The sequence below is a fragment of the Anopheles gambiae genome, chromosome X (assembly GCF_943734735.2).
Source record: "Anopheles gambiae chromosome X, idAnoGambNW_F1_1, whole genome shotgun sequence".
Classification (NCBI taxonomy): Eukaryota; Metazoa; Arthropoda; class Insecta; order Diptera; family Culicidae; genus Anopheles; species Anopheles gambiae.
In genome coordinates, this window is record NC_064600.1 from 14,641,729 (window position 1) to 14,658,968 (window position 17,240).

At 46.0% G+C, this 17,240-nt stretch overlaps 1 protein-coding gene across 7 annotated transcripts in view; it reads right to left on the bottom strand.

Moving 5' to 3' along the window:
- LOC5666814 (monocarboxylate transporter 12) overlaps positions 1-17,240 on the bottom strand; it is a 132,450-nt gene that overhangs the window by 55,612 nt on the left and 59,598 nt on the right. For 5 of the 7 annotated variants that reach the window (XM_061642482.1, XM_061642489.1, XM_061642476.1 and 2 more), the window contains exon 2: positions 11,269-11,789. The exons of the other annotated variants lie outside the window; for them this stretch is intronic. In XM_061642482.1, the coding sequence (XP_061498466.1) occupies positions 11,269-11,623 (355 nt within the window). In that variant the 5' untranslated portion in view covers positions 11,624-11,789. The remainder of the gene's footprint in view (positions 1-11,268; positions 11,790-17,240) is intronic. 7 annotated transcript variants of the gene reach the window in all.

The following is a 17,240-nucleotide window of genomic DNA, read 5'->3' on the forward strand; positions in this document are numbered from 1 at the left end:
GCGTCGAACTCTCAAGCCAACTCCTGTTGCCGCCCGACGAAGTTGCGGGTGCGGGGTTACAATAATATCAGAGTGCATACGGCGAGGCTGTACGATAGCTCCGAGAATCACCTTCACCAGTACCGCACACAACAGCAAGGTATTGGACGAAGTATTACAATGTTCAGGCAGTCTGAAGATCTTGGAGAACTCTGTAGAAATCGGGGCTCCGCCAGTACTGGGGTAACGGCTAGTCGTCCATGGTGATTGTTTTGGTAAGAATTTTATGATTTATAGAGGCATTGACGATACATCTCAAAATCCCCCGTTGTATGAGTGAGATGTAACTTTATCCAGGGCCACCATCACGTCTACCATCACCTCATCATACAAAGCATAAGAAACCAGGAATTTGCAAAAAAAAAACCCAAGACACCTCCGCCTGCTGGAGAAAGGGAAGCCGTTGCATACCGTGAAATATTTGTTTGCTTTCTCGTCCGTACCGCTGGAGACGTGCGGTCATTAATATATGTGAAATTTTCCAATCGCACACGCAAAACTTCTCCGGCGACTCGACGGCTCCTCCGGTAGTCTCACCCGCGCATCCGTTGTCGTGGTGTTTTGCGACTCCCGCAAGAAAAATCGCATGATCAACATTGTACGGCATTTATCTTTCGCCTTCACCTTCTCCAGTAATGTGCTCCAGTTTTCAGTTCCTGCAAGCCCGTGTCTTTAACGTTTTAGCCAGATTCCGAGCTAAGAAATCGCCCAAAATCCAGTGCAATTTTTGGATTGAATGCATTCCCTCCCATCCCGCGGGTGTTGTCTGTCCGGAGGTGGGCAATAATTCACATTCACCGTCCAGGTAGGTCGTTCGAGTGGTGAGTGGTGGGCCACGGCTGCTTTATCGTAACTCGGGCCCTTAATGTATTGCTCGCTTTTTGTCTTTTCAGTAGTTTTTTTTTTGGTGGAGGGAGTCAACCTAGCGGTATGCGTTGCATTTGCTACCGTGGATTAATAATTAATCCGGATGAGGAGCACTCCCTGCTCTTTCTCGCGCCCCATGAAAAGGTTATGCGGTGCCGAATTAATGAGGCCGTCCACCAAGCACACCAGAAAGTTATTACCACCTGAACACGTTTCGAACAGGCCATGCTGAGCACAGTTCGATTGTTGAAGCGTGACACCGATCGATCTCTTCATTTTGCCGTTAGAATCGTGGAGAAGCGTATGTAGCCCCCTCGGAACAGGCTCAAGAGTGTAATCGATCGTGATGAAATATATTTCGATCCGGTCGAATATTTATAGCAGAAGCAGGAATATTGGGCAGCAGCGATTCCTGGCAAGTTGCCACTATTTTAAGGTTAGCGAGAAGACTTCATCCGTTCAAAGAAGCAGACCCAATAAGAGAAAGACCTGAAACTGATACGCCGTTGTACCGTTGCCGTTTTATTCCGACCCGGCCGTTCTGTCAACCGCAAGCCGTTCCACTATCGACTACGAGTGATTATTTGTTTTGTGCCGCTGATTAACATCCTTCAATTGAATCAATCAATTACCGCTGGTTTGTGGCCCCGTGAAGTCGTGCGCCCCTGGTACATGGGGTGTAGGGAGAGCCGTACCTCTGCGTACATAATTGGCGTCCATTTCAGCCTGGAGGGCCAGCTCGCTCGGTCGCTCGTTTCCTTGCAGGATCGAGACATTGTTTTGGAAATTGAAATCCATCTTTCTTGCTCGCGTTCGTTTTTTTACATTTACTTCGTTCAGACACTGAGTAGTGAATATCCGAGACGTTTGGGTAAAAAGATTGGGATATTGCGTAAGAAATGTGACTTTCAACCCAAGAGTTGTTAGATGAAGAGTATTAAAGCGGAAGTTTAAACAACAGCGAGGAACATATTGGGAAATTCGTCAAAATTTTTCAAAACATAAAATCACCAATTCTTCGTGTATACGTCGCAGTGGATGTTTCCGGAGCACCAAAACAACGAGCTGCTCCAGAAGATCCTCATCGTGCCTTGGTGGGTACTGCGGGCGCAATGACGGGCAGCTTCTGCCGGGACCCTTGCCCTATGGTACTCCCTGGCCAGTTGCGTTCTTGGGCCTATTTAATATTTGGTATTTATTTAATGAATGCCACGTAATGATAAATAATGACAGGTTAATAGGGTGTGGTGTGGTCGGGACGGAGCGGGCATCGAGAGTACCGTGTGGATGCTTTTTATTATATCGCTTAAGTTACGGGGTGGAGGAAGGACAGTCTCTGGCGTAGTATCTCTTTCGTATGGATGGAACGCGCGCGCGGAAAGGGCTGCACGACACGATTTGCAGCCCATTCGGAGCTGTCTTAAAGACAATTGCTATATTTTCCGCTGCCCGGCGTGCCGAGGCAGCGCGGGACGTCCCGCGGGCTGGTAGTAGAAGGGAAGCAATCTTTTATATTGCTTTTATTATTATTATTATTATTATTATTATTATCTTGGGGAAGCAGGCGGCACTCACAGTACACGGTTGCACTTCCCGCTGGGTTGCAGGTCGTTGCAGTAATGTTGTTATTAAGCGCACAGCAACAACGAACCAAAAAGAAAGGAAAACAACCCAACAACACAGTAGCTTGTCTCGGAACACATACTCTCTCTCTCTCTCTCTCTCTCTCTCTCTCTCTCTCTCTCTATCTCTCTCCACCTTTTTTCTCGCTCTATAAAGACGTCTGCAAAGAGTCGGTTAAGGCTGTACGAGGATGACGCCGTGAGAGGGTTTTTGAATACAAAAATAAAATGGAAGAAGCCAAAAAACCCATCCGAGCAATCACTTCGCTTAATGGGAATTTCTTCGTCCGATTATGACACCCGAAGTACGGCTGCAGTTTACTGCCGCCTCTCCCGTTCCCGTTTGCGAGCATTACAATTTATCTACCGCAGCATTTTCAACCACCGGGGGCATTCTTTTGTGTGTTTCGAAACCAGAAAACAAAACCCCGTAACCAGCGCCGATAGAGTGTACTGGTTGGCCGCTCGCTGAAGGTGGGACGTACATTTGTCTATTCGCACCACACGCCACACAACACCAGTGGCATCTTGGGGCGTTGGGCCGTGCAGATCGGCCCGGCCATTGTTTAGTCCGGGCGTAGAGTGGGCAGAGCCCAAGCATTCCATCATCTTGAGCTTCCCTTCGTACGCTGTCGCACCCCGGAAGCTGGCAACAGTCATCTTTATTCAAATTAGCTCCGCTACCCTCTAGCATCCCGTCCTAGCTAGTGGTGTATCCTTTTTTTATCTGTCCTTGGGGAATGTGGGTGTGTATGTGAGTGAGACAGTGTTTACGGTACGGCAATCTAAACTATGCTCCAAATCAGCCCAGAATGTATCGCCCCCTCCTCCCCTCCTCTGTAGAAGCTGGCAAGAAAAATGACCACGAGCGAATCTTGCAGTTAAGTGAGCGCTACTGTCAGCTGCATACTGTAGCGCCCTCTGGTTACAGTGCTGCTGGTTTTGTGGGTCGATAGTTCCATCCTCTGCTAGCTCAAGATGTGTCTGCAGCAAGCGATTTTCGTGTATGGTTTTGATTTTAGCCCACTTCTAGCATCGTACCCAATCCACGTTGGCCGTAGCGTACGCAAAAGATCTTGAAAAGATAGTACAAAGATAGTGGTTTCCGCAAAAAAAAAACATAAAAACTAAAAACATTTTGCCAATCGATCGCATCGCGTGTACGATATGAAATGATATGCTGGGAAAATGAGAGGAAAACTTGCTTGTTGTAAATATAGTCAAACAACCAAAAAAGGAAAACATCGTAAAACAAAACAACATTCGAGCGGGAATACATTGATACATGTTGTCGTGAAGCAACAAAAAAAAACCCAACTGCCGCTTTCCGTGAAGCGTTGAGGGTGATAGGGAAAAAACATAGCACCAGCAGCACCAGCGCACACATAGCTGGAGATAAACTTAGCATAATGGAATTGTTTACGAGCTTCCGGAGCACGGGGGACATCTTCTCTTTTTTTTTTGTTGGGAAGGCGAGATACACAGAAACGAAAGATTGATGAGCCTCCTGGCCCGGTTATCGCCCAGTTTTAGTCGGAATCGGTGGAGTACGTTGACTTCCTTACAAGCGGAGCCTTGGGCGGGCAGGTTTGCAGAAACTGAACCTGTTTGCTAGCAGCCTGGAAGGCAGCGATAGAATAGCTCACTGGGATATTCACAGTCTTTGAACAATAAAATCTTGACATCCCTAATTTCCTGGAATTTGTTGTCCTGGAACCCACTCAATTGCACAGGACAGCCAAGATTGACAGCTTGTGGCATCTATTGCAACGATAACAGAGACGGGACGTACACGTTCTTTGAGATGACGTAGTTAGTTACCCGCTCCGTCCCGAATGCTCCGATTTTCTGAAGCAGCGAAGGCAGCAACTGAAGAATTGTCACCACACAAGAGGGCCCTTGTCCGTCCGCCGCGATTGATTCGCCTTTTAAGGCGTGTGAGTTGAGGCTAATTAACGAAAGGGGGGAGGGGGGCGGGAGTAGTGGAAGATGCAAAAGGGAACCACCGGGTCCAACGCTGATGCGAGCGTAACCTGCCCGAAAGGTGTAAAACTTTAGCTGGTTTGGGCAGTGTTCGAATTTTCCATCCTTCTGGGGCGGTTTGTTTTTTTTTTCTTGTTGCCGTTCTTGTAAGTGTCTGAGCGCAAACACACGGGCGAACGATTCCCAAAGTCAAGCAATTAAGGGCCAATTGGTGCGCCAAACAGTTGGTGCGCGCCGCTGATGGTTGCGTTTCGTCGCTTTGGTCGTCGCGCGTGTGTTCTTCTCGACGCTCTCGCGCAAATCGGTGCCCGAATGGGCACAGGTAGGCTCAATTTGTCAACGGCTGCTGTTTTTCGCTGTCGGCATGGTGCCTCTGTAGGTAGGTACAGCAACCATTCGGTGCACTTCTTGCCGGGGAGCCTTTGGTTGTTTTGCTGTTATTTTGTGTTCGATGCGGCGACGATGTCGCGTGCAGACACGTCTAATGGGCTTGCGGTTCGGCCGGTGTCTTAACGAGCGCTTAAAGTTCGTCACTTTTACCCGAATCATTGGACCCAATTCGACGCAGGTCCCAGGGCAAGAGTAGGTTGGGTATTTTTTATTGTCTCCCGTGTCATTGGAGCGTTTAATGTAGCGGCTTTTTGTTGGAAGCCCACCGCATACACCAGACATGGAATGTTTTTCGCTAATGGTGGGGTTTTGTAGCGATGGTTGGGTTTGTTGCGCATCCATCTGAGGGCTCCCCTATCGAAGACGGTGCGACACACGGGGCTGTGGTGGAGCGTTAATTTTGCGCACCTAACAAGCGGCCATGAATAATCACCTGCTGGCTACTTAGCACGCCCCACTACATCCAACTCTCTCCGGCAAGGTGATGATGGTGGTGCCGAAACCGAAATGACCGCACTGAAACCGGGTGATGATCAATGTGCACCCCATTTATCATACGTCACTGCTGGTCGGTCTTTGTGCGCCCCGGTGCGGCAGAATGTTGTTGGTATCTTCGCTGGAGACTACACAATTTGCATACCGCTCCTGCAAAATGCATCATTTACACAGACACACTCAGTACGTAGAAATAGTCGGTACGGCGAACCGTAGAATAACGATTTTAATTACAGAGGAGACACGCTTGACACCACGCTTAGGTCCTGATGCCGTATACGAAAAGGTTCCAACACAAGCGTTGGCCCACTGGCAGCCTGGTCCGTCCCCAGCCGGAAAGAGGGATTGATGATCAGGTCAATAAAATCTCGACAAACCTATCGATCAAACGTGTCTAGTGGTGCGAACTGCAGCACACCGCGCGTCCTGAGACCGGGCCTCGGTGACCCTCGGTACAATTCGTCATTTCGCAAAAATTTTGCTTGCGCTGCGTCTTTCGGAACCTGAGACCCTACCGTACACTGCAGTGTCGCGCGGAAAGTGGAAATCTCCAATAAAAACTAGATCAACGATGACCGCGTCATCAGCTCCAAACCTCTCTCTCTCTCACACACACACACACACACACACACACACATACACAGATTCTCTTATGTCCCTAGCGTAAGAAGGGCAATAAAAGTGTTTCATCCGTTGTCACATTGCCGATTTGGTCCTTCGAACCGGATACCGCGTGCACCAATCAAACTGATTACGGAGGCGGTACGGGGGAGTTGTAAGGGTCATGATGGATTTCTCGTTGGACTCGCGCGATAGCTAGTGTGTCAGTTTTATTGCAAGCTCGTGTGCTTGGTGGGATGTAAGGCGGGTGAGAACGGGAGTTTATTTCTTTTCCCAACCTATCTGAACACATCCTTTTGCCGAAAACGAACGTGAATCGCTTCTTCGCTGCTACCGTTCTCACTTCCAGCTATTTTGGAAACGACCAGCGGCGGAGACGCGCCCAGTGTGTGTGATTTATGAGCAAAATGATTGATTGGGGGAAGGATCGTATTTTTTTTTGGCACAGATAAAGTGGTGTGCATGATCAGGGCATGATGGTTCGCTTGGGATGATTAAAATATGCTTTGTTTCTTCCACTTTGCTGGGCGGCTTCCGTGGCTGGCTTGGAGTCAACAATTGAAGTACGATGAGGTTGGGCTTTTGCATGCTTCAATCAAGCGCTCGGCATTCCGCGCGCAAAAGCTGCGACCGGAAGTGCGTTTCCGTTACGTTGCGTTTCTTTTTTTCCTAGCTAGCGGCGTAGGTGTGCGGGCGAGCTGGTTTGGGATGCAGATTATTCCCGGGACGCAGATGATTGGGCAATGAAGCGTCGGCATGATAGGAGATCAAAAGCTAGAGCGAATGGGAAGTAGCTTGAAAGATTGAGTGTTTTTTCCCTATTTTCGGGTCATCGTTTTGGGCTATATATTAGACGGTGACGTAGCGAAAAGTTGTGAATTAGCAATAGGACATTAACTGCGGCAATATGGGGGTGGTATGGTCATGTTTTTTTAAAAGGACAAAAGCTGCGGCAGTGACTGGTTGTTTGGTTGAAAAATAAAATGAAAATAATCTTAAGCGTTGGATGTTTATCGCGAAGTTGCATCATCTTTCTGTAGAATTTTAAGCCACAAAGCAAATGCAGATACTGTTAAAAAAAAAAAAAAAAAAAAAAATATATATATATATATATATATATATATATATATATATATATATATATATATATATATATATATATATATATATATATATATATATATATATATATATATATATATATATATATATATATATATATATATATATATATATATATATATATATCTACATCAATTGTTTGGATGATGTTCTTCATTGCATTACAATGTCTTTCATGTCACCACGAACGTGTCTAGGCTTCATGTCAATTCCATAAAAATACAAATATAATGAATGTATGAAATAAACTATAAAACCTGTTCTCTTACCCGCAAAACAGTTGTATATACCATAATCCATTAGAGCTGCAACGCTGTTAGTCAACACATGCCAATCGTGATAATTTTTAACTTCAAACTGAAGTCAATTATAATTCAATGATTATATTATATAACAATGATTTGAACTCCGAATGTCAAGATAAGCATTCAATTGCGTACATTTTTTTAAAGTTTGTTACTTTAAATTACTATACAAATTTGCCTCAATTCCATCCAAATTTATTCAATTTTGTATATCTACAATTCTGGAAATCATCACTGAAGTCAAGCAGATGTAAATTTTTTGAAATAAAATGTCGCAATTTCTTGACTAACCTTCGTTATGGACCATTCAAAGTTGTTGTTAAAAGCTCTGTAATGTATATGTACATACTCTGATGTAAATGAGTGCAAGAGTGTGAAAATAGAGGAGCTTCAAAGTAACTGTATCACCAGACATTGCTGGCTTACAATGAACTGCCAGCTCCCGATTCTTAACTGATTTGTGCTGACAGTGCTGTCAAACGCTCTCTAATCGTCACCAAAAGCACCACAAAACGGTGTAAAACAATCCGAGCAGTCTCCGGATTCCGCCAAACACAGCAGGTGGTACGATTGGCATCTGCTGCGGTAGCTCCGTGAAATCCGAAACCACATCCAAACACCTTGATGCTGGGCATCCCGCAAAACCACGCGCCAGTCTGATCCCGTATCCCCGGTTCGGCCTCTAACGCGGAGTTTGCTGCTGTCCACCGTTGTCAAAGCATATTCCCAACGGGGCGGCAAAATAAACTCTGCGATTTTGTTGACAATAAAACTTCGAAACACATCTAATCTGCTCCAATAATCACACGGCTTTCGACCGTGAGCCATTCCATAAGTGGTAAAGCCGCCGAGAGCGCCGCAAAGGCAAAAGCACAGCAAAAAGTCCACAACCAGCACGCAGCTGCTGTGTGGAACACCCAGCGGGAAACCTTCCCTAGATCTAAATCATCCTAGAGGTGGAGTCAAATAAAAAAAAACGCCACCCAGAGGCGACCGAACATACGGGTATTGCGCAGAGCCGTGGTCAAACTGACGGCTCCGAGGAGTTAGCGTCAGCACCTAGCAGCAGACGCGAAGCAACAGAAGCCACTGGCCCAGATGAGCTGGCGGTGCTGCAGAGGATCAGTTTACGAATATTGATTCGTTGGTGCGTAAATTCGACATGTACGCGGCCTGCGAGTGGAGTAGTTTGTGGCCGCATTGACCGCACTACGATGATTCTTGAATTTAGATAGCGCAGAGCAGCAGCAACATGTCTTGGAGAGGTTATTGCGTTTTATTATGACCCTTCTAAACGGGGCAGCTCTCAAGAGGAAACACACCATTCGTCAGTCAAGCTCTCAACGCTGCTTAGGGGGGGAGGGCGCAAATATCTGCGAAGTGTCTGCGGGGAGATAGGACAACATAGTCAAACAAAACGACTAAACTCATAAAACCCGAAAGCTAAACGTACCACACAGACACACATCATAACAGTAACCGATACCGATGCTCAACTAAAGCGACTAAACGACCACTTCATTCCTGATCGTTCGTTCGGCAGGACCTGGGATGAGGGCGAAGTGTTGCCCCTTGTTGTCGACAGAAAAGCAACACACAAAAAAATCCCTGGAAAAAAGCGAAATCGTTTGTTTGCCGAGGCTACAAGCGAACATGGATGCCTCCGGCCGCAATCCGGAAAGTAAACGGAATGCCCGCGACGCCTCCCAGGGAGTGAGCTCCAGGGATTGATCCAGGGCGGGGGGGGGGAGGGGGGGAAGTTGACAAAGTTGTACACGAGCTGGGTCAGAGCATGTCATCAATGGCACCTCTCGCTCCTCGCCATGTCATGTTGTGATTTCTTAGCGCCCACCGAAACACGGCACCCAAGAACTGGAGAGAATCTTTGTTACAGCGACGTCGGCGAAGGACGCACACCAACAATTTAACTGGAAGACAATCGCACAATAACACATTTGTACCGTCCACAGCCCGGGTGCCATTCGGTGCATCAAATTCGTTCAAGTACGCCAAGACAGCACGGGAGAGCACGCTCAGGCGGCAGCCTAGGGAGATCTTTTGTTTGAAGATTTCTTCAGATTACTCCTTATTCCGAGGGAAAGATTCACGCGCCCGACCGAACATGATACATCTGTGGTATGGAAAAGGGCAACAGGGATGAAGATCTGTTTTCCGAACCATTGCAGCATCGCTATGGGCAAACATTGCGTCCAAATCGAAGCAAGTGCAAGTCTGGATTAAATCAGGGGGTATTACACAGTTTGCCGCGTCGGAAAAGTTTTCCCTTCCACAGGCCGGTACCCTTACCGCAACTTCAGAGTCTCGCTTGGGTAGTGTAAAAAGCTCGTCAGAGGACTCTGATTTTCCCGACAAGTCACAGTCCGCCGGCCGTTTTGCGGGATGCTTTCCAATAATCTGTTTGAAGCATTTGAAGCTTGGATGATGTCTCGTCTTCAGCTTCAGAAGTTTGGTCCCACTGCGAGAGATGTCACAATATATGTGGACACTGCTTTTTTTTTAAAGAAATTTTTATCCAGCAATTATATTCGCTATCTCCCAACGAACCAGCTTCACACCTCCGCCAAACGGGACAAAACGTTCCTACGTGCGTGTGCGCCCAAATGTGTCACAATCACGTCACACGGACGCGGTCCTCGGGCACGTACCGACAGTTTGCGGCGCCGCGTGGCACACGCACCGCGACCAAATATACTGCTGCTGCTGCTGCTCGTTGTCATGCTGGTTTTCGAAAACTTTCTCCACCCTCTAATGACTGGACCCGGCTGCAATTGTCGCCAGGCGCTTAAGGGGTAGCGAGAGCACGAGCAGAGCTGGAGCAAAAAGTAAACACACCATAAGAACCGTTCATAAATTCAAATTTATCCTCTTTCAGCGGGGCGGTTATGTTCCATCGCTCGTACTGCTCGCGTTCCTGCCGCGCAAAAAAGGTACATTCTGCAATGAAGGTTTGAGCGCGATTACTTCGGTACTGTGCATGTGTGTGTGTGTGTGTGTGTGTGAGTGGGTGGTTGCAGGATGTCCATGTACCCATGAGCCAGCCAGACGGGGCCATTACGGGATTAGAATGAATGCTGCAAGCGTGTCTGGGGCCCGATGTGTTGCGCACCCTTGTCGTCAGATCACATTTCAGTTTCGATTCCGAGTCGAGTGTGGAATCTTTCCAATCGTAAAGAAAAGGGAAGGGGTAAAAGAGAAGACACAGGAACGAGCAAGGTGCCATCAAGCGAGGTGTAATGCTTGGGTGTTATAGAAGCTATCGGTAATAAGTAGATGATAAGGCCCGCCCACAGACGGTAGCGGATAATTGCATCCCAGAAGCTATCGAATAGCGCAGCAGAATGGTTGAGTTAGGACGTCGATTGCTTTCGGGGTTTGATTTCAGCTGCCAGATACGGCTGGTGTGTGATTGCGAACGTGTGGGTAATGCACGGGTTGGACGTCTTATTACACCTGCAAGAATTGCAGGCCCGGGGACGTAACGGTAATGGCAGCTCATTTCTGTTGCGCGATCATCGATCACCTTTATGTGGCGGCTTACGCTTGGCACAGAACCATTTGCGAGCTGACGGCTAAACGCGACGGCTTTTATTCGAACAAATGGATTAGTGCAAGGGTTAATAGGTCGCCATGACGATGATCGATCGATGGCAAGTCTCGATGGATACGAAAAAGGGTCGTGGACGGATGGCGCCAGCACTTACTGAAATACCTCTAAGTAGCGCACTCGAAACGGTATTGGGACAAATTCCAACACCTCATGTCTCCCGTCTCTATCAACATCTCTCTCTCACACACTCTCTTACCTGTGTCAGTGAACGGTTTGCCGAAGTAGCGCATCACGTTCGCCATCAGCGGCCCGTAGCTAAGCTGCAGCCCGTGGGTCATCGTGTGCACCAGTATGCCGACCACGATCACCACCCAGCCCCAGCCACCCTCCGGGTAGTACCGCCGGCAGAGCAACCGCCGGGCCGCCATCAGCTGCTGGAAGGTGGGTGACGGTGGAATGCCGCCATTTTTCTTGCAATGGCCGGCCCCGTTGCCCAGTCCGTCCAGGCCGTCGAGCGGGCTGCCGGGACCGCCGGGGCCGCCCGGTCCACCGCCGCCACCCTGCGACTGCGAGATCAGGGGCCAGGACAGGGCCCGTATCAGCGAGGACATTTCCACTGTTCGCACTGTTGATTGTTAGTTGGCCGGTTGGTTGATGGTGTTGGTCGTGGTGGTGGAGGTGGATGCTTTCTGGAGCACTAGTGCCCGGATGTTGCACATCTTATCGACAGTTGGCACATACGCATAGCGAAATAAACACGCGCACTTCACTCTTAAACTAACCCAAAAATTTTACAAAAAAAAAACGGTTTTACGACCCGATTCGATTGCGTATTTGAATTGATAAAATCACTTCTTAAAAAATGAGTTGTGAAACCCCGTCCAAAATACAGTGGAACCCCTCATAACGAGTACCCCTTATAGCGAGAAAATTTTAATCCTACAAAAAATATCTCTCTCAAGGAGTAAAACTTTGCATTTTCAGATCTACTAGAAAAAGAACTTTCAACTTGGCGCTAGGAGACGCTCTCGTGCTTTCGACGAGAACGGACGTGTTTCTGTTCTGCTCTGAGTAAAGGCGAACCTAAACGTGTGTGACAATACATTGCAAATGTGTGCGTAAATCGCTTAAAACGCTAGCACGGGTATCCAAAGCTGGTGTGTGAGAGAGGCAACAATGGAAACTACGGCGGATCCGGCCACAAGCCGTGATCGTAAACGCCCTGCTGAAAACGATAGCATTAAAAACAATGAGACGAAGAAGAAGGCTTCGGCTGAAGTGGTGGTGGTTCCACCGAGTGAAGCAGGTGTTAGTATGAGTGATGGTAGCGTAACAGCGGCATCGGCACCACACAATACAATCAAAAAGGAGCGTATTCCTCCAGTTATTGTTAAAGATTTCTCAGAAGAGGAATTTGCTAAGTTCAACTCGCTTGCAAACAGTGGCAAACTAAATGTCACATTTAGTTTCCTCAAGGGAAACTTTACAAAAATCACGTGCATCTCGCGCGAGGCTTTTGAAACAGTTGTTGGTCGCCTGAAACAAATGAAACGTGAATATTTCACACACGATTTTCCTGGAGACAAGCTGTACCAGGTAATCCTCAAGGGGTTGCGTTTTGGCACCCCAGTCATGATCGAGCAGTGGCTGCAAGAAACAAATCTTCCCCGTCCAGCCTCGATTCGCATTTTGGACAGTAGCTTTTCTACAAAAGCAGGCTTCAAAAACTTCATCGTGTCCTTTACAAAAGGGCAGGTAACCCTCGATGATTTACTGGAAGTAAAGCGACTCAAATCCATCAACATCAGATGGGAACGCTACTTTCCATTACGTGACGATGTCACACAATGCAAAAACTGCTTCCGGTTTGGACACGGGAAAAATAATTGTTCAATGAAGGCTCGATGCATGAAGTGTGGAGATGAACACTTGTCAAATCAGTGCTCTAAAGAACTGGGAAACCAAAGAATCTGCGCCAATTGCCAGGGAAATCACAGCCCTCTCAATCACAACTGCAAAGCCAGGCGTGATTTTATCGAGAATCGAGATTCCAAAAAATATCGATCAGGAACTACCCGTTACATCCCTGCTCCAGCGCCCACTACATCTGCATGGAGCTCAAGACTAAACTGGACTGCACCTCAATCTGCACCAACTACAGACACACCAGTCACAATACTACCACAACCAACGTTGCACACGTTGCAACATCAGCCGCAAGCTCAACAAACGTTACAGATGCAGCAGCCACTGATGGTACAACAACAACAATTGTTGTTCCAACAGATCATACATCCACTCCAACAGCAGGTGGAACAACTACAACAGCAGATCAACGTGCTGCAGCAACAAATTCTGCAACAACATCAGCAGGTTCAAATATCATTACCACAGGAGCAACCGGTGCTCCAACAAATCCCGATGGTGCAAATGCAACACAGTGAGGAAATACAAGGTCAGTTACCCGGGCAACAACATAAAATAACACAACACCAACAGCTGCAGCAATATCAGTCGCTGCCTCGCAAACAACATAGCCAAAAGAAGCCACAGCCTAACGTTTCAGAGATGAAGCCCCAACACTCGCAACCAACTTGTTCTGGTCCATCGGCAGAAGCAATGGACACCCAAAATGAGACGATTAAAACATCGACCAGGCAACCAGCCCAAGACAAGCTCAACCGATTGCGAGAGCAACTTTCTGTAGAGGAAACAGCTCCAGATATGATCCTTTTCACTACCATCACACGGTTGTGGAAACGCTATCAAAGCGAGATTAAACATCTCCCTCGCGATCAGCAAATAACTACGCTGGTCCAATTGATAATGGAAGCGCTTCCCAATGGATTTTAAGACCGCTACCTGGAACGCCCGCTCCATCTTTAGAAAAAAGCTGGAGTTCATAAATTTTCTTGAAGAGGAAAAGATTGATGTGATAGCCGTAACTGAAACGCATTTGCAACCACATATGAGCTTCAACCTCCCTAATCACAGCTTCATAAGGCTAGATAGACAAACCGCTCAGGGTGGCATTGGCATTGCAGTACATCGCAACGTCAAATTTAGGACGCTAACGCTCCCTAACACCTGGTTCATAGAAGCAGCTGGCATTGAGATCTTCACGACGCAAGGAAATTTCAAATTCCTTGCTGCATATTGTCCCAAACAAGCAAAGGACTCTGATGGAACATCAGCTGTTCTTCGACAAGAGCTGAGATCTCTCACAAACACCAGTGGACACTTCATCATTGCAGGAGACCTAAATGCCAAACATCAAGTATGGGGCAATCAACGAGGAAACAAAAATAGTCAGATATTGTGGGAAGCTGCGCAAAATGGCCTGTTCACAATAGCTCACCCGTTTCAACCTACCTTCGTCAACGGCCGAAGCATGTCCATCATAGATATATTCATGACAAATATGCCTGATAGAATAAACGATCCAGTCACCATCTCTGCCTTGTCGTCTGACCACCTACCGGTTGTACTAAAGGTTGAAAATAACACTCCACATGCTTGGCGTCGTAGAAGAAACTTTCGTGAAGCCGATTGGCGAACCTTTGAGTCGTGGATGAATGAACACACCAACGTAGATGTCTCGCTGAGCTCCACTGATGACATAGATGATGCATTGCAGAGACTTAACACCAACATCGAGGAAGCAGTGAGACGTTCAGTGCCTGAAGTCCAACTTCACAACCACCTTATGAAACTCGATGGAGACACGAAGAGACTCATTGAAATGAAAAACTCGGTAAGAAAACAATACCAAAGAACAGGAGATAGGGCACTTTACAGTGAATACAGAAGGCTGGCAAAAGATGTTAGAGTGAGATTAGAGGTAGTCAGAAATTATCAATTTAGCGAAAAACTCAGAGCCATGCCAAAATCATCCCATCCCTTTTGGAGGGTCACTAAAGTTTTAAGAACACGTCCAAAACCGATTCCACCCCTACGTGAAAATTCGAATATCCTATTCACACCAGAAGAAAAAGCCAATAGTTTAGCGGAACAATTTTTAAATGCGCATAGGTTGGGAGATACTTTAACAAGTCCGTACGAGCAATCAGTTAGGCAGGCCAACATTAATCTTTATGAAATGCCCATCAATTTAGAAGATGGAGATAAAACCACCAGTAGTGAAGTGAAAGGTGCTATTTCTCGTGGAGCAAATTTTAAAGCTCCTGGGCTAGATCAAGTTTTTAATGTTGTGCTTAAGCATCTTGGTAATAGTGCACTAAATCTAGTCACTAACATTTTCAACAAATGCTTGGAACTGGGCTACTTCCCTCAAGAATGGAAGATAGCAAAAATAGTTGCAATCGCCAAACCAGGTAAAGACCCAGCGTTGGTGACTAGTTACAGAGGCATTGCTCTACTGAGTACTTTGAGCAAGATATTTGAACGGGTAATCTATCATAGAATGATTGACTACTGTGACGAGACCAATGCCTTGGCTGAAGAGCAATTTGGATTTAGAAGAGGACACTCAACTGCACATCAGTTGCAGAGAGTTGTAAATATCATTAATGAAGGCAAAAGAAAAGGCGTATCAACATCTATGGCACTTTTAGACGTCGAAAAAGCATTCGATAATGTTTGGCACGACGGTCTAATTTTTAAGTTAATGAACTTAAACTTTCCAACTTACATCACTCGTATAATTGCTAGTTACCTGTCCAACAGAACATCCAAGGTAATCATTGGTAAATACAGCTCGGAAACATATGATAACTGTGCTGGTGTCCCACAAGGGAGTGTATTGGGACCCTTGTTATACAATCTGTATACATCGGATCTTCCCACCCTGCGTAACAATACCTACATCTCGTTGTACGCAGATGATACAGCCATACTCCATACTGCTCGACAGTACCGTTATCTCTCAGGAGGTTTACAAAGAGGTCTAGATACTTACATTAAGTATCTAAACGACTGGAAGATCAAGGTAAATGCATCCAAGACACAAGCAATAGTCTTTCCATACAAACGAAACATGCAGGACAGCACAATCTATCGTAAAATAGAGCCGGTTAAACTTAACTCCGTAATAATTCCTTGGACTCCAGGAGTAAAGTACCTAGGAATCAACATAGATAGAAAACTGAATTTCAATCAGCATATTAAAACTATTACCAACAAGACTATAGGGCAACTTAAATGTCTATACCCTTTGATAGCCACCTCTTCTAGACTCTCACTAGATAATAAAATGCTCATATACAAGCAAATCATACTTCCAGCCATTACATACGGGTCACACATCTGGAAAGTATGTTCTGCTACCAATCGAAAGAGAATACAGCGAATTCAAAATAGATTTATTAAAATAATATATGGACTGCCTAAAAGATTTCGGACAGAAGAACTTCACAGGATAGCCAACATAGAATTTATTGATGAACGAATAGAGAAAGATTTAGCTAAACTTAGGACTACTACGTCGGCATCTGGCTCTAACATTATTAGAAACCTCTACACGTGAATTGAACGTATCCCTGTAAATACTTAGTAATTCTTAAGTTGCACTATGTACATAAGTCTCATTTCATTTCATTTAGATAAGTTTATTATTATAAGTTCATATATATATAAGGAAGTTTAGATTAGATTAGCATTTCAAAAAGAGATAACATTCTCCACAAATGAGGGCTTCCCCTGCGTTCAAATAGCTAAAAGCTAAAACTCAGAATCACTGAAAATATCTCATAAATCTTAGAAAGGCTACTGCCAAATCAATGCGTAAACACTCTAAAGAGCAGGAAACCAAAAGACGCGTAGACCATTAGAAACTATGCTCCCAAATGTATTTTCAAATTTTTATACACCAATAAAAATAAGACAAATTGAATTTAAAAAAAAAAAAAAAAAAAAAAAAAAAAAAAAAAAAAAAAAACTTGGCGCTAGAGAGGGACATCCGCGACTCGTGGGAGGAAACTACGGGAACCATTTTCTATATGTCGATCTAGATACTGGACATCATTGGTCGGGGGCTCTCCTATGTAGCAGAAGCCTACCAAGGTATCGAGCAGGCGACAGAGAACCTCGGATTGCAGATTAACGAGGCAAAGACCAAACTGATGGTGGAAACATTAGCTGCCCTACCCTACCAAAATAATCCAAACCTACATAGGCGTGACGTACTGATAGGTGAACGCACTTTTGAAGTCGTCCCAGAATTGACCTATCTTGGGCTAAAGGTCAGCAACGACAATAGCATGATAGTTG